Below are 23,053 nucleotides of genomic sequence, written 5' to 3'. Positions count from 1 at the left end.
TCCAGAGTATCTGATGCCCTCATCCAGCCTCTGAGGACACCAGGACATATGTGTAAGCAAACCCCCGTAGATACTGAAGACATTTTTTTTCTTTTTGTTGCTTCTATGGGTCTCTCTATGTAGCCCGGGCTGCCCTGCAACTCTCTATGTAGACCAGGCTAGACTCAAGATTCACAGAGATCCACCTGCCTCTGCATTCTGAGTGCTGAGATTAAAGGTGTCCGCCATCATGCCCAGCTAAAATAGAGAGTTTAAAGAAGCATCGTGAGTAGCTCTTGTCAGCGCCGGGGTCCGCAGAGATCACTGCCAAGGGCTACTAAAGAGGAAACAGATATACAGACAGGGTCCTGCTGCTTGCAGGCCACCGGGCCAGCTCCTGTGTGTGTCCGGGGACGGGTTTTCAGGCTCCAGGAGATAAGGACCGGTCTGCTCTCCACGCTTGGGATTCATGTCTTTTCCTGCAGGAAGAGAGATGGGGCGGGGAGTGTGAAAACAGATGGAAATGTAATTTTTTAATGACAGCAGCAGATGGTAAAAAGACACAAGAGTGTATTCACACCATGTCGGAGCCGCGTGAGAGCGCCTGGCCCAGCCAGAATGTGCACGGTGGGGCTGTCTCGATGGCTCCCCCGCCAAAACCAGGAGGCGGGCCAGCTGCAGGCAAGAACGGGCCTCGGGGAGGGGCGGGACCCGCCACCAGACTGCCACAGCCACAGGTGGATGGGAAATACCTGTGGCCACCTGGTGAGACCCGGAGGCTTGGTGTCCTGGTCCTTGCAGACATGGCACGGGGCTCCAGGTGCCCACTGCTCCCGAAGGCTAGGCTGTCGTGGTCACCCATCTGCCCCCTGGTACCCACCGCTCACTCAATATGCCGCACCCCTGACACCATCCATCTCAAACCCCTGCAGAAGCGTAGACAGCAACCAGGCATGGTCGTTCGTGCCTCTAATCTCCCTCCGTACTTCAGAGGCAGAAGCTTCAAGTTTGAGGCAGGCCTGGGTTACATGATGAGTTGCAGGCTAGCCTTGGTTACAGACACCCCCAAAAGCCGAAACAAAGCCAAAAAAAAGCTCTTTCCTTTCTGCCGCCTCCGTGCCATCCCGTCTGAGGAAGACCCGGAAACTCTGATGTGAGCCACCACAAGCGCCCAGGAGGCCAAGGGATGCCAGAGGCATGCCTCACCCCAGGATCAACTTCGACAAATACCATCCAGGTTACTTTGGGAAGATTGGTATGAGGCATTACCACTTGAAGAGGAACCAGACCTTGTGCCCAACTGTCAAATTGTGGACACAGGACAGCGAGCAGACATGGCTCAATGCTGAAAAAACAAAAACAAACAAAACAAAACAAAAACCCACCAGACTGAAGCGCTTGATGCTGTACTTCCAGGCTACTACAGAGTTCTGGGGAAGGGAAAGTTCCCTAAGCAACCTGTCATCGGGAAGGCCAAATTCTTTACCAGAAGAGTTGACGGGAAGATTAACGGTGTTGGAAGAGCCTGTGTCCTGGTGGCTTGAAAATGCCAACATTTGGCCGGGCGGGCAGTGGTGGCGCACGCCTTTAATCCCAGCACTTGGGAGGCAGAGGCAGGCGGATTTCTGAGTTCGAGAGTTTGAGGCTAGCCTGGTCTACAGAGTGAGTTCCAGGACAGCCAGGACTACACAGAGAAACCCTGTCTTGAAAAAACAAACCAAAAAAAGAAAATGTCAACATTTTCAGAACAAAAACAAAGCCAACAACGTCAACAACAAAATAAGTTATAAAGTACATTAAATTTATTAAATGTAGCTAGAGATTGCCAGTCCTGTCCCCAAACTGCCCGTGGTTTTTGGGTTTCCAAGTCAGTTTCTAGTTTTAATCAAAACAGACTTACTCTCTTTCTGTGTGTTAGGTGGTGCTGACTGCCATCTTTAGTGTGGAGAACAGAGGGCGACTTTGTGGAACTGGTCCTCTCCTCTCACCTTTAGATGGGTTCTGGGATTGAACTCTGGCTGCCTGGCTTGCCCCTTTACCCGCTAAGCCATCTGGATAACCAGTGCCAAGTTGTGTTTGTTTTGAGACAGGGTCACGTCTCTTCCAGGCTGGCCCTGAACTTGCTCTGTAGCGGAGGATGTCTTTTCACTTCTGATCCCCCTGCCTTTCACCCCAGAGCTTGGGAATCACAGGCGTGTGCTACCACACCCAGCGAGTCTCAGCTGGGACCTGTCCGTTTCTCCTGAGATTAGATTGGAGTGGTGGAAGTTGTGGGCCGTGTGGAAGGAAGGCAGAGTAGAGCGCCCCTCTCATCCCAGGATGTTAAGGGGTCACACAGCAGACTGATAGCTTTCAAACTGCTGGTGCTCTTTGCGGGGGAAGTCCCCAAGCACAGCCACACTGACAGGACGGGTGTTAGGAGGTGCCTCCCAGAGAAGGGGGTCCTGCATCCCATCCAGAATTATGATTATCTTGACTACGTTATTTGTCTGTTTATCCTTCATGCTACTGTGGTCCTGGGTATTGTATACTTTGCATTATTGTCCAAGACCAATTCCTGTTCTCTGCAAATTGGTCTGGCTTTCCCCTGGGAGTACATTTTGTTGAGCCCTGTGTCCCTGTGGCACGTGGACAGCAGGGGCTTGTGTGGGGGTCTCCTCTCATTCTGGGACCAGACCCTCATCTCCCAACTGCTTCACCCAGAATCTCCTTTCCTTCTTCTCTTTTTCCCTTCTCCTTGATACTTTTGTTCTTAAGATAGTGGTCTGAGCTATTAATCCTCCTGTCTCAGCCCCTTGAGTGCTCCATTCTTGAAGGAAGACTGGTCCCTTATCCTGGAGAACAGTATAGAGCCGAGTTCTGGTCGCCAGTGTTCTTTGCCCTCTAGTGGACAGAGTAGAAACTGCATCGGTGAGATGTGCTACCCCAGTTCACACCATTCACACCTGACAAGTCAGGTACAATGTCCTTCAGTGGCTGAGGAATGGTGTCTTATTCCGTAATAGTACCAGCTAGCCTTAAGAAGCAGCAAAGGGGCTGGAGAGATGGTTCAGTGGTTGCGAGCATGTCCTCTTCTGGTTTTGCAGAGGACCCAAGTTTGGTTCTCAGCACCCACATCAAGAGGCTCAGGACTGTTTGTGGGTCTCCGTCTCCATAGGAGATCTGTCTGCCTCTTATGGACTCCATGACACCTGTACTCGTGTGCACAAAACCCCTACACATATCTACATAAAATAAATATTTTTTTAGTTGTTTTGTTTATTTGGTTTTATTTTGGTTTGGTTTATTTTGGTTTGGTTTGGTTTGGTTTTGGGGACAGGGTTTCTGTGTAGCCCTGGCTGTCCTGGAACTTGCTCTGTAGCCCATGTTGACGTCAAACTCAGAGATCCACCTGTCTCTGCCTCCCAAGTACTGCGAGTAAAGGCGTGTGCAACCACACACAGTCCCACTCAAATCTTTTTTTTTTAGACAAACAAACAAAGTAATAAACTTGTCATTTGCTATATGACCGTGGTGAATAGTATGCTAAGTGAAAGAAGCCAGGCCCAGAAGACAACTGCAACATTGTCTCATTTACCTGCTGTGACAAATGCCCTCCCCCTCTCCCTCCCACTGGAGGTGGAGGGTGAGGGGGGCAGGGAGAGAGGAAACGGTGACCAGAGGGCACAAAGAGTGTACAGAGATGAGAGGTGGCCTCTGAGGTTTGCTGCCCGGGGTAGTGACCACAGACCATACTAGCAATGTCTACTCTGTAGGCACACAGTCGTCCACATCTGTAATGGTGCACCCGAGAGACTGAGGGGGAGGATTTTACATTCAAGGCCAGAGTGAGCTCCTCAGTGAAGGCTCTTTCAAATAAAACAAATCCACACCCATATATGCATCAAGACAGCTAGAGCGTGGGGATGCTCTGAGCCCTTGGGCCCAAGGCCCTGCGTGTGGGAAGCACCTGCTCAGCCCCAATCCAGAGAGCAGGTCTTAGATATTCTGACCACAGGGAATACCTGTATTTTAAGAAGGTAAACATGTTAATTAGCCCTCCTTGGTCATTCTAATACATATACACATATGCACATATACTGGATATGGCTTATATGTGGATATATGTCAAACTAGCATATAGAACTCAACGAGTAAATAAAATATGTAAAATGAATATTTTAAATAGATATCTAAATCTTTACTTAGGTATGTTGCCTGCTTATCACATGAGTGAAGTACACTCAATGGCCAGTAGAGGGCACTGGATCCCCGGGACTATAGTTACAGAGACTTGTGTGTTCTGATGTGGGTGCTGGGAACCAAACCTGGGTCCTCAGCAAGAGCAGCGAGCATGCTGAACCATCTCTCCAGCACAGCTATCTGTGGTTTGTTTGTTGTTTTGTTTTTTCCTTTTTTTTTTTTTTTCCAGACAGGGTTTTTCTGTGTAGCCCTGGCTGTCCTGGCGATTTCTCTGCAGACCAGGTGGGCCTTAGATTCAGAAATCTGCCTGCCGGGCGGTGGTGGTGCACGCCTTTAATCCCAGTACTTGGGAGACAGAGGCAGGCGGATCTCTGAGTTCGAGGCTAGCCTGGTCTACAGAGTGAGTTCCAGGACAGCCAGGGCCACACAGAGAAACCCTGTCTCGAAAAAAAAAAAAAAAAAAGAAAGAAAGAAAGAAAGAAATCTGCCTGCCTCTTCATCTTGAGAACTTGGATTTAACATCTGTAGCATTGAGTACAACTGTTTGTTTGTTTTTGGAACTGGGTCTGGTGTAGCCCAGGCTATCTTCAAACTGGCTATGTAGTTAAGGATGACCCCCCTTTTGACACCTCTACATCCACCTCCCTTACCCAGCTGCTTTTTTTTTTAACAAATAACTATAAAAAAGATTTATTTATGTATTTTATGTATAGTAGTGTTTTGTCTGCATGTATATTTCTATACCAGAAGAGGCCATTGGATCCCATGGGTCTACCCTTGTGAGCCGCCATGTGGGTGCTGGGAATTGAACTCAGGACCTCTGGAAGAGCAGCCAGGGCTCTTAATCACTGAGCCATCTCTCCAGCTCCCACTTATTATTCTTTAGTTAAAGACAAAGTAAACTGAGTTTGGTGTGGTGTATGCACCTGCAGGCTCAGAATATAAAACCACAAACCAAAGGCTCTTGGGACTGGTCAGTGGTAAGATCACCTGCTGCTGTTGCAGGTTCAGCTCCCAGCACCCACATCAGACAGCTGACAACCACTGCTAACTGCAGTTCCCAGGGATTCAGCCCCATCTCCTGGCTTCCTTGGGCATTACACCCACAGGGACACACACACACACACACACACACACACACACACATACACACACACCTTTAAAAGACCCACAAAACAAAAAAAAATTATTTCTCTAGGTTCCCACCAATAACACCCCCCCCACACACACACACATACTTTTTTCTTTTTCTGTCTTGCAGTACCAGGTATTGAACCTGGGGCTCTGGGAATTCTAGCCACGTGCTCTGCCACTGAGCCACATTCCCCTAGGTCCTGTCTACTAACTGGGTACAAAATCACACCAAGGCCTCTACCTCTAACTTTCTACCTTGTGTGCCATCTTAGCCTCCTGAGGTAGGCAGGGTTTTGTTTTTTGTTTTTTTGTTTTTCTCCCAAAGCAGTAAATAATGGCGTGGGTTCCTAAGTATCCAGGGTAAGTAGTTCTGGAGGCTGTTAGTGCAAATTGTCATCTTGACACAATGTTGGGGTCTGAGTGAGAGGTGGGCTAGATCCGGGTAGCCTGTGGGGGACTGTCTCCACTGATGTGAATAGATGCAGATTCAAAGCAGGTGTAGCCGTTCCCAGGGGTGGGGCTTTGGTCTGTATAAGAGAAGGCAGACGGGGCGCTAATCGGACTGCATGCATTGCTCTCTGGTCTCGACAGCAGGTTTGATGAGATCGGCTGTCTACACTCCTACCTTGACTTCCCTGCAGGGAGGGCTCGTAACCTGGAACTGTGGGCTAAAGTAAATCCGTCTCCCCCAAGCTGCTTTTGTCATTTCCTCCCAACGGAAGAGAAACTAGAACAAAGTTCCCAACTCCTGGACTCCATCTGCTCCTTCCTCTTCCACCCCATACCCCATGGCCCCAGTCTCTGCTCTCTTTGCCTTCCTGTCTGTTCATCCCCTGGGTGTTGTGGGGAGGAGGCTCTCGGAGCTTCTTAGTGTGCAGGGAACCTGGAACCCATCAGATGGTGTGGTGGTGCATACCTTTACTTCCAGGACTTGGGAGGCTGAGGCAGGAAGATCTCTGAGTTCAAGGCCAGCCTGGTCTATAGAGTGAGTTCCTGGAGGGCCGGGGCCACACACACACACACACACACACACACATACACACACACACACACACACACACACACACACACACACAAAAGCTCTGTCTCAAAAAAACACAAAAAACATGAAAGGCAAAAACCACTGCACTTTAAGCATGTGTAATTCCGTGACTTTAGTAAAGGAACAGAGCTGTGTAACTATTACCCAGAACCTCCAAGGAAGACTGAGTCCTAGGAACAGTCTCTCTTTTCTCTTTCCTTCCTCTAGGCAACTGCAAATCTTTCTGTTGCTAGGGACCTGCCTGTTGTGAACTCATGGTTGAAGAGAATCACGCCGTGCAGACTTCCGAGTCTGGCTGCTGCCGCTTTTATAATTTTACCTTCTGTGCACGAGTCTTTTGGCTGCACAAATGGCAGTGTACCACACGGTACCCAGGGAATCCGGAAGAGGGAGTCAGCTCCCCTGGAACTGTAGTTACTGATGGCTGTCAATCACCATGTGGATGTTGGGAATGGAACCCAGGTCCTTTGGAAGAACATAAGTACTGTGCCATCTCTCCAGTCCTGTGTCTGGATTTTCTTTCTTTTTCTTTCTTTTCCCCACTCAACATCTCAGGTTTTAGGGATTTTTGTTTTTGTGGTATGTGTGTGTGTGTGCGCGTGTGTGTGTGCACGTGTGTGTGTGCACGTGCACGTGTGTAGGTGTGTGTTTATATGTGTCTAGGTGCGTGCAAACATGTGCATGAATGTAGACACTAAACAACAACCTCAGCTGTCACTTCAAATGCTTGTTTGCTTTTGAGAGACCGTTTCTCATTGGCCTGATTTTGCCTCAAGTAGCACAGGCTGCCGGTCTAGTGAGAGACAGGAATTCACCTGCCTCTCCTTTCCCAGAGCTGGGATTTCAAGTGTGTACACCATACTTGTCTTTTGTTGTGTTGAGACAGGGTTGTACTACTATGTAGCTCTGGCTGGCCTAGAACTCACTACGTGAACTAGGCTGGCCTTGAACTCACAGAGCTCTGCCTGCCTCTGCCTCCCAAGTGCTTGGGTTAAAGTGCTTGTTGACTACCATAGCTGGCTTGCTCGTGAATGTACGGTGAACGCTTTATTATTGGAGCCGTCTCTTCTGCCTGGAATCATGGAGATTTGTTTGATTTTTTTTTTTTTTTAGCTTTTAGTTTTAAATAATTAGCCTCTGTTTTTCATGGGTACTTTGGTGTGTATACATCTTGCATGCTTGGTTTCCATAGGAGTCAGAAGAGGATAGCAGGTTCCCAGAATCAAACCAGGGTCACCTACAAAATCAAGTGCTCTTAACCTCTGAGCCATCTCTCCAGTCCCTGGTTTTGGTATTTGTTTGTTCGTTTGTTTGATTGACTTTGCAGGTTCTCATGATGTGTCCCCGGTTGATCTGGAACTTTCTATGTAGATGAGATTGGCCCTGAACTCAGAGATAGGCCTGCCTCTGCCTTCCCAGTGATTCGATTACCAGGACACCACTGTACAGGCTTCTTGGTTTTGCTTTTTGGTACACTGTCTTATTATATAGCCCAGGTCTGGACTTGGTCTGGGACTTGCTATGTATCCCAGAGGCTCTCAGCTCACAGTGCTCCTGCCTCAGCCTCCATGTGGGATTGTAGTAATGGCCCAGGGTTATAGGGGAAGGGTCAAGGAAGCTTCAACTCCAGATAACTCAGATGAAGATGGCAGGAGCTGGCTACCTCCCCCTCCCAAACCTGGCACCACAAAGCCGGCTTCCCTCATCACTAACCCTGGCAGGGATTTAGTCACTTCTTGGTTGACCTTATAAGATCTTCCCCCACTACAGCCCCCTAGTAGGCAGATGAAGTATCTTCTGACACCCTCACAGGCCACAAGCTACCTACAGCCAGTTAAGGTTCTCTCCTTCCAGCCCAGCTCGGTGTACAATGGGCCTGACTGGAGGTGGGAGATTGGGGGAGACTGGACTGAATGGACACACACACACACACACACACACACACACACACACACACACGGTGGCACCTCCAGTATGCTGGGATTGGAGGCATGTCCCCAGCAGCCATCATGCTTGAGGCTTTATCTGTGCCCTAGTGAGGAGCAGCTGCTTTGGGTGAGTATCACCCTTGGTGTGGGTTAGTCACCCTTTCTTGTTCTGCGTATCTGTTGCCAGAAGTTGGTCACGGCTGCGTTTTGGGTGTTATGATCTCTCTGCCCTAGAGAGATATGTTGGTGCATCCTGCCGCTGCCCCTGTGTCGTGCACAGGGTGCAGGCACTGTCATCAACTGCCTTCAGAAGCCCAGTGACCACTCAGCAGGACTACTTCCATCTTATAGCAGGAGACACGGAGCCAGCTGCTCTCCTACCAGCCCCCTGTCTGTCTCCTAGCACCATCCTCCCTGCACTAGCGCCTTTGCTCTTTTAGAGACTGTGCAAACCAGGAAGTGGAGCACAGCCAACTTGGGAACACAAATATTTGCCAGTCAAGAAAACACTCCCCTGTCAATCAAAACCCAGACAAGCTGGCACACATAGTCTGTAGGAGCGGGAGGCAGCTTCTGTTTTGGCATGGTCCAGGTGGCTGATGGCTTCTCCTCTGAATGTGTCTCAAGCTTCTTCCCTCCATCCTCAAAAGAAGATGAAGAAACTGAGGCTCGAGGTAGTCACTCAGAATCCAGTGACCTTTGACTTGTTTCTTTTGAGAATATATTTGTGTGGATTTATAACCCCATGAAGGGGACACAGGGTTTGCAAGAGATGATTTCTGACACAGATAAGCAGCAGGCAGGTTACCAGGCTATGGGGTGGGTGGAGCCTGAGCACAGGTTTATTACAGCGTGTCCAGGGTCCCTGCAGGAAACAGAGTACAGCTCAGTCAGGAGCCCTAGCTGAGATGGAGCAAATTTTCTGCCTGGCTACAGAAAACCCAGACGGCACATCCTTTATGTGTGTGTGTGTGTGTGTGTGTTTGAACTCAGATGTCTTAGTTTTCTATTGCCATGGTAAGACTCTGTGAACAAAGCCAATTATAAAGGAAAGCATTTAATTTAGGGTTCACGGTTCCACAGGGTTAGAGTCCCTGACCATTACGGAGGGGAGCGTGGCAGCAGGCAGGCACTGAAGCAGTAGCTGAGAGAGCTTACATCCAATCCACAAGCCTGAGGCAAAGAGAAAACAAACTGGGAACGGTATGGGCCTTTGCAACCTCAAAGCCCATCCTCAATGACACACCTCCTCCAACAAGGCCACACCTCCTAATCCTTCCCAAACAGTTCCACCAACTGGGGACCAAGGATTCAAAGACATGAGCCTTTGGGGGCCATTCTCATTCAAACCACTGTAGCAGGGCTGTGCACATGGGGCGGGGTGGGGGGGAGGAACACGTCTATCATAGAGTATACCCCTACCCTTGTGTATTTTTATTTTTTGAGATAGCAAATGCTGAGTGACTCAGACTGTCCCCAACTGGCCATCTTTCTGCTTCCACCTCTGGAATACTAAGATTACACCTCACCTCAGATCCTAATGGTGAGGGGTTTCAAACTCAGACCCAGCCTCTCTTACCCTTACCAGCTATAGATTAACTACTCCTCCCTGGGAGCTACCCTGGTCTGCTGGCACTCTGCCGGAATCACCCTAATTATAGCGCCTATATTCAGCTGTGCTCACCAGACTCCTGATTCAAAATTCCCCCACGGGGCCACATTAATGCAGGGATTCAAGGGCTGTTGGCTCACCAAGGCCCTCTGTACAGAAGGCTTGAGGGCATCAGGTTCCAGGGTATAGCTCAGTGGAAGAGGTGTGCTTATCATCTTTTGAGGATTGGGCTCCATCTGCACAACTGCAATAAAATACCAATAATAATAAAGGAATGAAACGTGTGCAAACTTGTCCCTGTGGTCTCACCTGACGTTTGCCAAAGTTCTTATTCTGGGCTCTGTCTCGAAGGATCTGTATGGAGCAGATAGGAGAGGCGCATTTTCATTGCTTTTTAACCATCTGTAGAAAAGGCAAAGACTGTAAAATTAAAGGGAAGACCCTTTCCTCAGGATGGCGTCTGTGTGGACCGGCCAGTCAAGTCCGGGGACCCGGAGCTGAGTTTGAGATTAAGGAGCAAGTAGCTGTAGGTCCTTGGCCTCCCGCGGGCGGACATTGAAAGGGGGCGGGCACAGGAGGGGCGCGGCCGAATGATAGAGGGGCGGGGCAAGAGGCGGGGTCGTACAGATCCAGAGGACGTAGGGGAGGGGCCGGAGAGTGGTAGGCGGGCAAGAGGCGGAAAGGAGACAGAGCCGGAGACCAATGAAAATAAAGGAACGGGCCAGAGGCGGGGCCTGGAGAAGGTAGTGACGCACAGGGGCGGGGCCGTGAGGAGAATAGCTGTAACTCCCTTGACAGCTGAACTAGGATTCGGGAAGCGTGGAGCTCACGTACAGGAAAGGGCATCGGTAGGCCATAGAAGGGCGGGGCCGGTGTCTAACCCCGCTCTGACCGACTGACCAATCCGCGGGCTCGTACTAGCTGTGAATTGGAGGCTGCGAAGAGAGCAACGTGTCTATAGGGCCGCCGCAGGCCGTCTTCCGGTCGGGGGGCGGGCCCCGCGCGGTGGCGGGAAAGAAGCGGCTGACGCGCGGCCTCTGGGACGCGGAGGGGCGGTGACGGACCTGGGACGTCTACCCTTCATCATGGACGCGGCCGAGGTGGAGTTTTTGGCCGAGAAGGAGCTGGTGACTATCATCCCGAACTTCAGTCTGGACAAGATCTACCTGATCGGGGTGAGCCGGGGCGGTACGGGGCTGCGGCCCGGGGTCATGCTCGGGTCACCGCTGCTTTCCAAACCTGGGGTCTCCGTTGTCCTTGCAGGGGGACCTGGGACCGTTCAACCCCGGCTTACCCGTGGACGTGCCCCTGTGGCTGGCCATTAACCTGAAACAGAGACAGAAGTGCCGTCTGCTACCTCCAGAGTGGATGGATGTGGGTGAGCATTCCTGGGTCCGGGTGGGCGGGCTTGTACCTGGACTTCGGTCCCAGGTTCCCGGACAGCGGACACCGACGTCGGTAGCTGTTCTAGCAGCTTGCTGGTGTATAGTGTGTGTGATACACACTATTTGGATTTTAGGGTTTTTTTTTTGTTTTTTTCAGAGCCGAGGACTGAACCCAGGGCCTTGCGCTTCCTAGGCAAGTGCTCTACCACTGAGCTAAATCCCCAACCCCTGGATTTTAGATTTTTAACCACGGTTATCCTCTGACTTACCTATACACTCGAGTACACACAATAATAATAGATTTTAAGAATAGAGCAGAGCGGAGAGGGTGCTGTAGTGATGGCACACGCCTTTAGTCCCAGCACTCAGGAGGCAGACACAGGATGATCTCTGAGTTTGAGGTCAACTTGGTCTACAGAGGGAGTTGTAGGACAGCCAGGACTACACAGAGAAACTCTGGCTGGGGCTGGGGCTGGGGCTGGGGTGGGGGGTGTGAGGAGCAGAGATCCAACCTTAAACAAGCATTTTTGTTTTTCTTAGGGTTTTTTTTTTTTTTTAAACTGATCAGCTAGCATGTTGGGAATTCTGTTACAAAGACTGTGAAAATAGCTAGTCTCTATGCTGGTTAGTTTTGTCAGATTGACACAAAGACAACTCACTTGGGAAGAGGGAATGACAACTGAGAAATTGCCCCTATTAGGCTGGCCTGTGAGCACGTCTGTGGGGGGGGGGGTATTCTCTTGGCTAATAAATGATATTGGGAGGGCCCAGCCCGCTGTGGGTGGTACCACCCTTTGACAGGTGGTGTCCAGTCTAAGAAGACAGGCAAGCCAGAGGCAGCCTTACTCTCTGGTTCCTGTCTCGGTTCCTGTTTGAGCTTCTGCCTTCACGTCCATCCATGGTGGGTTGTGATCAGGCCAGATAGATCCTTAACTCCCCAAGTTGGGGTCACGGTGTTTTTTCATAGCAACTGAAAAGCAAATAAGGACAGCCACCCTACAATGGAACATTATTCAGAAGGAATGGTCCTCTGATACATGCTACGAGGTGGATGAGCCTTGAAAATAACCTTTATAAAGCCAGGCACAAAAGACTAGAGATTGTGTGACCCTCTCAGAAATAGGCAGAACCATCGGCACGGAATAGTGGCTTAGGTAGTGGGGCTTAGGAAGTAATGGAGGGATTATGTTTTTAGGAAGGAGAGAGGATGAAAATCAGAAATTGAGTTGATGGTTGCCCGTCTCTTTGTTAAAAGCCCTTTGTGCAGTTTGAGTTGGAAGTGTGTGCAGACAGGCTTTCTCCTGACCTGTACAGTCCTTAATTTTTGTGGGGGAGGGGTATATGCATCATGTAGACTCTTGACAACCCCCCTGTGAGTTCAGCTGGAGTCACCTGAGAAGACCTAGAAGCAAAGGCTCAGACACAAGCTGACTTGTTAACTTGACACACTTGGGAACAGAGCCCCTCTGCTGAGAAATTGTCTCCATTAGATTGGCCTGTGGGTGTGTTTGTGGGCCATTTTCTTGATTGTTAATTGATAAATGTAGGATGGTCTAGCCTGCTGTGGGCCATGCAGCTCACCTGGGCAGGTAGTCCTGGGCAGTATAAGAAAACAAGCTAAGCAGGCCAAGAAGCAGCCTTCCCCTGTGGCTGCTGCCTGAGGCCCTGCCCAGACTTCCTTCGATGGTGGACTTTGACCAGTAAGCCAAACAAGCCTTTTCATTCCCAAATTGTTTTTTGGTCACCGTGTTGATCTTAGCAGAGGAAAGCAAGCTAGGACAGGCTATTTAAGCCAGTCACTCTCAGACTAGTTAGAGATGTGCTTGAACTTGGGTGGGTGACTCTGATAGTCTTGAAACTGGGACCCCACTTCCTGTGCCTTGAGGGGCATCTTGAGCCCCCCAGCCCCCAAAGCCTGGCTCCATTTACCAGTTTCATCCAGCCAAGGTTAGAGAGAAGGTGTTCAGAGTTCTGTGCTCTCTCTGACAGAGAGGAGCAGTCAGGGGTGCAGGAGGCCTGTCTGTCCTGGCATCTCAGGTCAACAATGCTGTCATGTGCCGTGCGGCTCTGTCTTTTCCTGTAAATGTGTGGTTTCTAGTTGGCCCTGTGGTCACGTGGTCATCACCTTGTTCTCCTAGGTTTTCTCTTTCATGAGTATTCTGCATCTACTTACCCATCCTGAGAGTGGGTATTTGGGTTAGTTCCCATTTTTAAGTATTTGTTCATTTTGTACGGACGGGTGTTGTATGTATGCATGCATGTGGTGTATGTGCATGCGGTGCCTTCAGAGGCTAGAAGATGCTGTCCGATCCCCTGGAACCGGGGTTACAGGTAGGTAGGAGCTGCCACATGAGTGCTGAGACTCAAATCCAGGCCCTCTGACAGAGAGGCAAGTGCTCTTAACTGCTGAGCCATCTCTCCAGCCCCCTATTTCCCAGTCGGTTTTTTTTTTTTTGTTTTGGTTTGGTTTGGTTTGGTTTTGGTTTTTCAAGACAGAGTTTCTCTGTGTAGCCCTGGCTGTCCTGGAACTCACTCTGTAGACCAGGCTGGCCTCGAACTCCGCCTGCCTCTGCCTCCCAAGTGCTGGGATTAAAGGCGTGTGCCACTACCGCCCGGCACCTATTTCCCAGTCTTAAAAGTCATTGTTGTGTTCGTGTGTGTCTGCACATGTGCCGTGGTGCCCGTGTGAGCAGAGGACAGCTTGTTGAGGAGCGGGTTCTGGCCTTCACCAGGCTTGGTGACAGGCACCTTATCTACAAAGCCATCTCTCCGGTCTCCGGGTCACTTCTCATTTTGTACTATTTGAATAAGATTGTTAGGATTTCCTTGTCTGAGTCTTTCTGTAGATAGGTGTTTCTCTTTGGTTTGTTGACACAGGGCCTCGTGTCGCCCAGGTTGCTTCTTTCTGCTGTGTAGCTGAACTGGGTTTGAACTGATGATCCTCCTGCCTCCACCATCCCTTTTGCTGGGTTACGGGTATCTGCGCTATGCCACCTGTACTTCTGTTTTCTTAGGTAAACAGATACCTCCTGTGCAGACATTTTGAGCTAGAGGACTGATGATTCTTAAGTTATAAGCTGCTGCCAGGCCGTCCTGCTGAGTGTTGAAGCATCAGAATTCCACAGAACTGCAGATGAGATCACACTGTCCCACATCCTGGCCAGAGGTTTGGCCTTGCCAGTCTTTCTCATTGGTGGAGACAATGAACAGATGTGTTCTGTGATCTGATTCAAATGGTAGAAAAGAAAATAACCCGTGCAGGGGCCCAGTTCAGTGCTAGACCTCCTCCCCAGGGTGAGGGGCTGGACCTCATCCCCAGCGTGAGGGGCTATAGGAGTAGCAAAGCTTTTGCAGACATGGGGGAGGCTGCTTGCGGCTGGTCTGCGTGTGCTTACAAGGGAGCAGTAGGAGCTGTTCCTGAAGGTCTGTGTGGAGGAGGAGAAGGAGCAGCAGCAGCAGCAGCTGCTGCAGCTAAGGCTCATGCCCAGCTGTGGCCAGACGCTCAACTCTTTCTTGGATAGAGTCACTCTTTTCTGAGGTTTGCAGAGCACAGGACAGCAAGATGGCCCAGGGTATGGTTGGAGCCCACCTTCTTTTTTTTTGTTTGTTTGTTTGGTTTTTCGAGACAGGGTTTCTCTGTGTAGCCCTGGCTGTCCTGGAACTCACTCTGTAGACCAGGCTAGCCTCGAACTCTTGAACTTAGAAATCCACCTGCCTCTGCCTCCCAAGTGCTGGGATTAAAGGAGTGCGCCACCACTGCCCGGCTGGAGCCCGCCTTCTTGAGGATGCCGGATAGGTGTCCCGGTGGAAGTCGTGGACAGTGGGCACAGTCAGGAGTTGGTGTGTTGGATCTGCAGTTAGGCAGGATGAGAGGGTGGAGTGTACGCCTGGGGTATGGGGAGACTCACCTTCAGAGCTCTGGACCTCAGCCCTGAAAGGTCACGGAGAATTGGCTTCGGGGATGAGTAGAGGGCAGTTAGGTCAGAAGAAAGTACGTAGGTTGTGGTGGCAGCTCTTCCTGAGACGTGTTTGCAAGGCTTTGAGCCACCTCGTCCATGACACAAATGCCCCATACTGTTTTTAATGCAACGCACATGCTTATTGGCCCTGTGGGCAGTACCAGCACCTGGTCAAATTGTAGGATTAAAAACTCTCATTCAGGAGGGGTACATGCCTTTAATCTCAGCACTCTGGAGGTGGATTTCTGAGGTCAAGCCCAGGACAGCCAAGGGATACGCAGAGAAACTATGTCTTGAAAAACGAAAGCAATTCAACGAAGTGTTTTTTCTTTGTTTTGGTGATGGTGAAACATACTGACCTCTGTGTTTCAGAGAAATTGGAGCAGATGCGGGACGAGGAGCGGAAAGAGGAGACATTCACCCCAGTGCCCAGCCCACACTACATGGAGATCACGAAGCTCCTGCTGAATCAGTGAGTCAGACAGTGTATACCCTCCGAGTCTCCTCCTCCTCCCTGCCCATTCCATGGGGGCTCAGACACCCCGTTTCTCATACAGGTCACCTGGACGTGTCTGCAGGGTGGCCAGGCCATCTCCGTTCTCTTCTGTTCCTTCTCTCTACTTTGAGCTTGCACTCCAGGCCTGTCACTTGTCGCTGGGTCGTAGTGTGGCCCCTGACAATCTAGCAGCAGCCTTTTCTCCAGGTTCACGAGCTTCTTTTAATCTTGCTTTCCCTGAATGTGTGTGATTTGGGTTCCCTGTGTGTCACAGGAGTGGTCAAGGGTGTCGTGTGGGCGTTAGTTCTGAGCCATAGAGAGAAATGTGCGTGGCAAGCCCTGGGTTTGAGCATCCAGATCTGTCCTAACTTTCTGGCTTATTCTCCAGGTGGTGGCCAGGCGCCTGGTGCTGCCCTGTCTGTAGCCCTTAGCCTTTCTAGCTTCAGTCTAAGTGGGGGTGCTCACAGCAGGTGCCCCGCCCATCTCTCATGCTCTCCTTTGCTCTCAGTCTGGATTTCTATGATCCAGTGGTCTGTCTGTTGTACAACAGGTTGGTTGGTTGGTTTGATGTGGGGTCTTGCTATGGTCCTGAACTCTGGGCTTTAGTGGTCCTCTTGCTTCAGGTCTTTCCTCCTGGCCTAGGGTCTGCAGAGCTCTGCTCTGGCATTTACCACAGGGCAGTTTTGTAGTCTTCCATGTGCTGTGGCACTGTGCCCACTATAGTAGATGGGCAGGGGCTGTCTCCAGTGCGAAAGCAGATGCTCACACCTAACTACTTAGCATCTGGCTGGACACTGCTCTCTGCACCAAGGCCAGAACTGTGCTGCTCACTTAGAGCAGCTGGACAGTAGGACCTATGTCCCTGCTCCTTCCAAGAGCGGAGCTCCTCAAGTACTCCTGGAGAGATGGGAGGCCGTAGGGCAGCTGTAAACATGATCATGTAGGCCCGAGTTCCCATTTGGGTGAGAATAATGTGACCCTGTGAACTGGTCATTAAACCGCCACAGTCAGTGCCCTTGGGAGTCCATAGGACACAGCAAGGCCTGATGGGGCCAGAGAAGGTGTGTAGGGAACACAAGGTTGGGCAGGACAGCAGAATGTTCCTGAGAGCAGAGAGAGCAGTGGTAGGAGGAGCTGTAAGGCTCCGTGTGCCTGAGGGGTTGGGGATTGATGTGGGCACATGATGGGCCATGGGCTCTGTGTTTATGGGGAGGCCCAGGGAACTGAGAGAGACTGGCAAAGTGGGGGGACAGTGCTGGGAAAGGAGAGGATCCTGATGCATGACTGAGAACCAGGCTGTTGCTGCCAGTACAGGACTGTCTGACGAGTGTGTACTAGGCACTCTACCAAGAACCTTATGTCTTCGGGAGTGGTAGCATACTTTTCATCCCAGCACTGGGAGGGGGTGAAAGATAGGGACAGATGGGTCGCTGAGTTCCAGTTTGGTCTACTTTAGGGGTTCCAGGCCACCTTGGGCTATATAGTAAGACCCTGTCTTTTTTGTTTTGCCTACCTGTGTGAGGGAGTCGGATCCCCTAGAACTAGGAGTTACAGGCAATGGTGAGCCACCATGTTGGTGCTGGGAATTGAACTCAGGACCTCTGGAAGAGCAGCCAGTGCTCTTAACCACTGAGCCATCTCTCCAGCCCTGAAGACCCTGTCAAAAATCAAAGCAAAACCTTACTGTGTAATTTATCTGACTGAGGAACCCAATTAAAATTTTTTTAGCCAGCTGGTGGTAGTACGAACTGTTAATCCCAGGCAGAGGCAGGGGTCACTGAGTTGGAGGCCAGTATGGTGTATGATGCAAGTTCCAGGACAACTAGGGCTACACAGAGAAGCCCTGTCTGAAAAAAACACAATTTTAAACTGTTTTTTGGCATACATGTGTTGGGATGACGTGCACATGGAGGTCCGAGGACAGCTTTCAGGAGTTGGCTCTGTCCTAGCATGTAACTCCTGAGACTGGATTTAGGTTGTCAGGTTTAGTCACAAACCCCTGCACATGCTGAGCTGTCTCACCGGTCCAGGGACCCAGTTCGCCTTTGTTCTGTAGTTCACTTGACGAAGATCTGGAGTTCTTTGTTCTCAATTGTTCTGTTCAAAGCCGAAGATCTAAATGCTTGTGTTCAGAATTGAGTTCAGTGCACACATTCTGTTCTAAGGTCTGCCTAGACTCCTGAGCTGGCTGGCTCCAGAGGCTCTAGACCAGCCCAGAGGCCACCCCTGTCTCGTGTGAATGTCTTCAAAGGGTGGCTTCACGTATGTCCTGAAGGAAAGTTGTCACTAACTGCTGACCGTAAGCTCTGTAGACACGGGCCGCTTTGAGATTTTGCTCTGCTCTGTGGTTTTGAACTTCCTCCTCGCAGTGGCAGTCCTGTCTCCCAGCCTTCTGTGAGACTAGAAATACCACTTAAAGGGCTTAGCACGGAGCTTGCCCTCTTCCTGGTGGTGATGGGTAGTAAGCCTGTGTCACTGGTAAAAACCAGGGATCTGCTGAGCTGAGGCAGCCTCAACACCAACTTGAGATAAAGTTACACAACACAGGTTGTGTCATCCTGAAGCGAGTGTCCCAACTGTCCAGTTTTTCATTTAAAGATACAGTCTTATTCCTTTTTAATTACATGTGTGTGTGTGTCTGTGTGGCTATGTGTGTGTAAGTGCAGTGCCCAAGGAAACAAGAGGGTATGGGATCTCCTGGAACTGGAGTTCCAGGCGCTTGTAAGCTGCCCCATGTAGGTTTCTGGGAACTGATTTGGGTCTTTGAAGGAGCAGTATATGCTCTTAACTGCTGAGCTGTCTCCAGCCCCTCCAGTGTGTTACTGTTTACGAGACGTACACTATACTGCGTGTCCAGTCCTGTTTACGAGAGGCACACTATACTGCGTGTCCAGTCCTGTTTACGAGAGGCACACTATACTGCGTGTCCAGTCTTGTTTACGAGAGGCACACTATACTGCGTGTCCAGGTGCTCACCTGTCTCAGCTGGGATGAGTTTCCACTTCTAGCTTTCAGTATGTCACTGTCCACTCTGTCATTCCGTGTGGCCACTGGCCATGGCTGCCAAGCTGACCTGCTGACATCCCAACCCCCAAGGAGAGAACAGAGCCCCCATATTCTCTCAAGTCTGTGCCAAGCTCCCTGACCCCTTTCAAACAGGGTCTCTATACATCCAGCCTTGAGCTTCTGGTTCTCCTGGCTTCAGCCTTGTGAGTACTGGGGTCACAGTCGTGAGTACTGGGGTCACAGCCATGTGCTCAAGCTTTGTTTCTCAAGACTTGTTTATGTGCACGGGTTCTCCATGCAGAGGCTAGGATGCATTGTATCCCTTGGCATAAGCAGTTGTGCATTGCCTGATGGTATCCTCAGGAAGAGCACAGAGCACTAACTGCTGAGCTCTCCTGCCCCTATGCTGCTGTTTGAAGCAGCCATTTCTGCCTGTCCCCGGTGAGCTTACTGAGCGCCTCTCTATTCGTGCCTGTCTGTATCTTCAGTGCTTCTGACAACATTCCCAAAGCTGACACCATCCGGACACTGATCAAAGATCTGTGGGACACACGCATGGCCAAGCTCCGGGTATCTGCTGACAGCTTTGTGCGGCAGCAAGAGGCACATGCCAAGGTAGGCATGGCTCTCCTGTCCCTGCCTGGTGCCAGTGGGCACTGCCAGCCAGTGTGCCTGCTTCCCAGGGAGTTGTCAGGGCATGCTGCCTGCTCAGCCATGTGCTCTCAATAGTGGCTCATTGGGACTTGGGAGTATGGCTCCTGTGAGACTGCTTAGTATCCACAGGGTACTGGGTTCACCCTCAGTGCCGGGAACAAACGACTCACTGTTCAGCCGTCTAGCTTCTTCTTAAGCCAAGACTCCCTCTGCTCACTGGCCTCTCTGTTTCAGCTGGACAACCTGACCCTGATGGAGATCAACAGCAGCGGGGCCTTCCTCACCCAGGCCCTCAAGCACATGTACAAACTCCGTACAAACCTGCAGCCCTCCGAGAGCTCTCAGTCTCAGGACTTCTAGCCAGAGGCCTCTGGTCCGCAAACCTTTGCTGTGTCTGATGGAGTGTGGGGGAAGGGTGTGAACACTGGTGGAGTGGCAAGTGTGCTACCCGTCTTTGTCAGAAGTCAGCAAGTTCAACTCCATGGAACGGATACGCCGCCAACTTTGCTCTTCTGCCCATATTTCTCTTGTGACCAAGGACTGCACGCCAAGCACAGCGAGTGGTCGGGACAGCTCAGTTCACCTCAAGTGTCTTCAAGCTTGACCTGTGGAAAGCTGTATGTAGTTGAGGCTGGGGTGGTGGTGGTGGTGGTGGTGGTGCCGCTGATACAGAAAGACTTTCGTCTTAACATGATTTAGGAAGATTTTATTTTTGGGATGTCAGAAATTACAGCAATATATTCATAAATACCTAATTACTACATTCAACAAATAATATTACAATACAGTTAATTCAAACAAGTACACTTAGAACGGGTTTAATTTCACAGCATCTAAACTGCCCCCAGAGCGACCGAGGCACCCGTCCTCCCTCCTGCCTGGGTGTCGGGCCGCAGCCCCAGCAGTGAGGCGTAGGGCACACACAAGCACGAAACCAGTGAGATGCTTCCTCGGGTCACGGCAGCCTCTAGGGTTTAAGTTAAGCACTGGATCAGAGAGTGGGGACAGGCTACGGCAAGTAGTGAAGTCAAAGCTTGGTACTTGAAAGAGTACAGGCTGCTGCTAAAAGTGGCTAATGCACCTCAGAGGTGCTGGGCCTGCTGTGCAGGCCGCTCCATGCTGGGGCCTGGGCAGCTGAGGCAGGGCGGGAGGCATCTAGTTTGCAGTTCAGCTTAGCTGGTTGAGACTCTGTGCTGTGAGCCTGGCTGTGGCAGCCCACTGTTAGGGTGGGGCTTGCTCTGGACGCCCTAGTGGTACAGTCTGGTGTGACGGTGCAAGTGGGTGTTTTCAGGTCACCATGTACCCAAGTGTTGACAGCCCTCTCTTGGTCACTGATGTGCGATGGTGGCGGGTCTTAATTACATGAGACAGTGTTGTATTTAAAAGATCTGATCAGAGACCTGTCACAAGCTCGGTGCCTCCCACCCAGGACAGATGGCAGCTACCACTTGCAGGTGGACTGGGAAGACATGGTCAACGGCTAGGATTCTCACGGACATGCTGATTTCACAGTCCAGCCTAGAGCAGAGCCGTAGCAGGGAAAGGCTGGAGGGGTCTCTAGGGACAGTGTGGTACCTGGGAGGGGGCTACTGTGGTCTTCTAAGCCTCATCCGGCTGAGACTGTGGGATGGGAAAAATGCCCTATGTGGGCCAAGTGGCGGCCACCTGCCACTTTATTGGCTTGTACCTGGTTCTGATTGTCACTTTACTTATGAGCATGTGGATAATTCTGTCTCCAGATGCTAGAGGTGGTCCTAGAAGCTTCGGGACAGGCAAGGGCATTGGGAAAGGCCATAGGCATTGCTAGTCAGTGGCTCCGCTGTGCCCCACACTGACCTGGAAGGGCATCGCTTGCTTTGGATCATATACTCAGTCAGGGGGGATTCCTGTGGGATGATGGGAGACTGTGCGTGTCTTAAGTTATGGGTTCTACCTTTCCCAGAAGCCATTACCAAACAGATTAGCAGAAGCTTCTAGTCATCAGGGTAAACTTAGCCTGGGAAAAGGAGCACTGAGCACAGGCAGCATCTAACTGGGAAGTCGGGTAGTACTTTGGCCCAGAGTGTGTGGCCTCTGTTCTCCTTTGACCATCATCTCTGACTGGCTGTGGGCAGAGGAAGGTGCTTAATTGATGGCCCTGGTGGCACTTCCTTGTCTGGGTTTGCTGATAACGAGAAGGTTCTTAGCAGGTGGGTGGAGCAGGGATAGGGAACAGACTGCCAGCCAGCTGCTCTGTACAGCCACTGAGCCTGGTGGCCAAAGGTAGGCTCAGCCTCCTCTCCCCTCCGTGATGGAGGACAGTCAGAGGCTCTGGCAGGAAGAGGTTCTCTTTCAAGTTGGTCAGCCCTGACTGAGGAGTTGAAGCTGGGAAGGGAGAGATCCCTCAGTGCTGAGCTTTCCTGCCAGAGCTGTGCCTGTCTCAGTGGCTCAGCTCCCCATAGCTTTGCCAAGTCCCTGCTGCACACGGGTCCCTGTGCCCTGGACAGCAGACCAGCCCTAGGCGCCCCCTCAGCCCTGCTGTGTGGGATGCTCACAGGTGAGCTCTCCTACTCCTAGAACTTCAGCATTTTAACATTCTGACCAGCAGCAGTACAAACATTAAAAGCAAGGTTGTTTTTTTTTTTTTAAATCCAGAAAAACAAAAACAAAAACAAAAAAACAAAGGAAACCCCCAAACAGGAAAAACAAACAAAATTCCCCAAACCACATATTAAAAATGGCAGGCTTTTTATAACAATAATTAAAGTAATAAAAACATACAAAACTTTTGTTTTTTTTTAATATATACACAGTACAAGGCTGAAGCACCTTTGACTTTTCTCTCAAAATGTACGTTTGTATGAAAACACCACACACGGCGGTAGCAATCCAGTGGGTAGGCTATCTGTGGACAGCTCCACGCATCTCCCCCAAGGAAAACAAGGTACTTCTGGGTGTGGGTTTGCCTCTTTCCCTAAGAGCTGTTCCAGGGAGAAGCCTCGGCTAGCTTGTGTGCTCCCAGGACCTGTGGCTTTGATGATGACGCACACGCACAGGAAGGCGGCGGGACCGATGGTGAGCCCTTTGCTTGTACACACCCAGCCTTTCCCAGAGCATTGTCCCGATCCTGGGAGGAAGAGGTTTAACCCCCCAGGGCCGCAGCAACAGTAAGCTGGGCTCTTGTGGCACGGCAAGGCCAGAAACGACCAGCTGGCTCTTCCTCAGCCACATGCACGGTGGGCGTCAGTGTCAGAGAAGGATGACGTGGGAGAAAAGAGGAAACAACACCGACCTCAGGAAGAGAAACTGAGTCTTAGCTGAGACAGGCACCTCGATGACCCTGGAGTCGAGGTGATATCCTCTCTGGAGCCTGGAACCCTTCGCTTCATGCATGGCACGTTCTCAATTTGTAAGCTTCAAACCTCCCAGTGAAAAATATTAAATATTCAAGGTAATAAAATAGATAATATTTCTATACTATAGGTTCAGCCTAGTGCAAGGGAAACCGTCACCTCGGATATCCCTTAAAGTAGCCCCTAGGCCAGTGCATGGTGGGCAGGGCAAGGCACTTCCGCAAGTGGTCCAGCTCCGCCTGGAGCCGCTCCCGCTCCGAGACCATCTTCTGTTTCTGACTCCGAAGCTCCTGGGGAGAAGATGCGTGTCAGAACCATCTGTACATACAGCAAAGTGAGTGGCT

At 50.8% G+C, this 23,053-nt stretch overlaps 2 protein-coding genes across 7 annotated transcripts in view; one reads left to right on the top strand and one right to left on the bottom strand.

Moving 5' to 3' along the window:
- The first annotated feature begins 10,908 nt into the window (after positions 1–10,908).
- Gins2 (GINS complex subunit 2) lies at positions 10,909–20,181 on the top strand. The gene is made up of 5 exons (XM_028752376.1): positions 10,909–11,052; positions 11,141–11,255; positions 15,594–15,693; positions 19,212–19,338; positions 19,612–20,181. Exons 1-5 carry the CDS (start codon positions 10,963–10,965, stop codon positions 19,735–19,737), a joined length of 558 nt encoding a protein of 185 aa, XP_028608209.1. The 5' UTR covers positions 10,909–10,962; the 3' UTR covers positions 19,738–20,181.
- The window catches only part of Gse1 (Gse1 coiled-coil protein), a 360,992-nt gene continuing 358,001 nt past the window's right edge, over positions 20,063–23,053 (bottom strand). For all 6 annotated transcript variants that reach the window (XM_028752324.1, XM_028752357.1, XM_028752333.1 and 3 more), the window contains one exon: positions 20,063–22,999. In XM_028752324.1, the coding sequence (XP_028608157.1) occupies positions 22,865–22,999 (135 nt within the window). In that variant the 3' untranslated portion in view covers positions 20,063–22,864. The remainder of the gene's footprint in view (positions 23,000–23,053) is intronic.

The sequence above is a fragment of the Grammomys surdaster genome, unplaced genomic scaffold (assembly GCF_004785775.1).
Source record: "Grammomys surdaster isolate TR1022 unplaced genomic scaffold, NIH_TR_1.0 128, whole genome shotgun sequence".
NCBI classification, from domain to species: Eukaryota; Metazoa; Chordata; class Mammalia; order Rodentia; family Muridae; genus Grammomys; species Grammomys surdaster.
Note: the sequence above shows the minus strand (reverse complement) of the source record. Positions and strands in the feature narration are given on the sequence as shown.

What these genes read in the sequence shown, in the direction of transcription:
- Gins2 (XM_028752376.1), top strand. Translation starts at nt 10,963, where the DNA reads ATGGACGCGGCCGAGGTGGAGTTTTTGGCCGAGAAGGAGCTGGTGACT. An exon ending in ACGAAGCTCCTGCTGAATCA is followed by an intron (nt 15,694 to 19,211) that starts GTGAGTCAGACA and finishes CTGTATCTTCAG; the next exon opens with TGCTTCTGACAACATTCCCA. An exon ending in AGCAAGAGGCACATGCCAAG is followed by an intron (nt 19,339 to 19,611) that starts GTAGGCATGGCT and finishes TCTCTGTTTCAG; the next exon opens with CTGGACAACCTGACCCTGAT.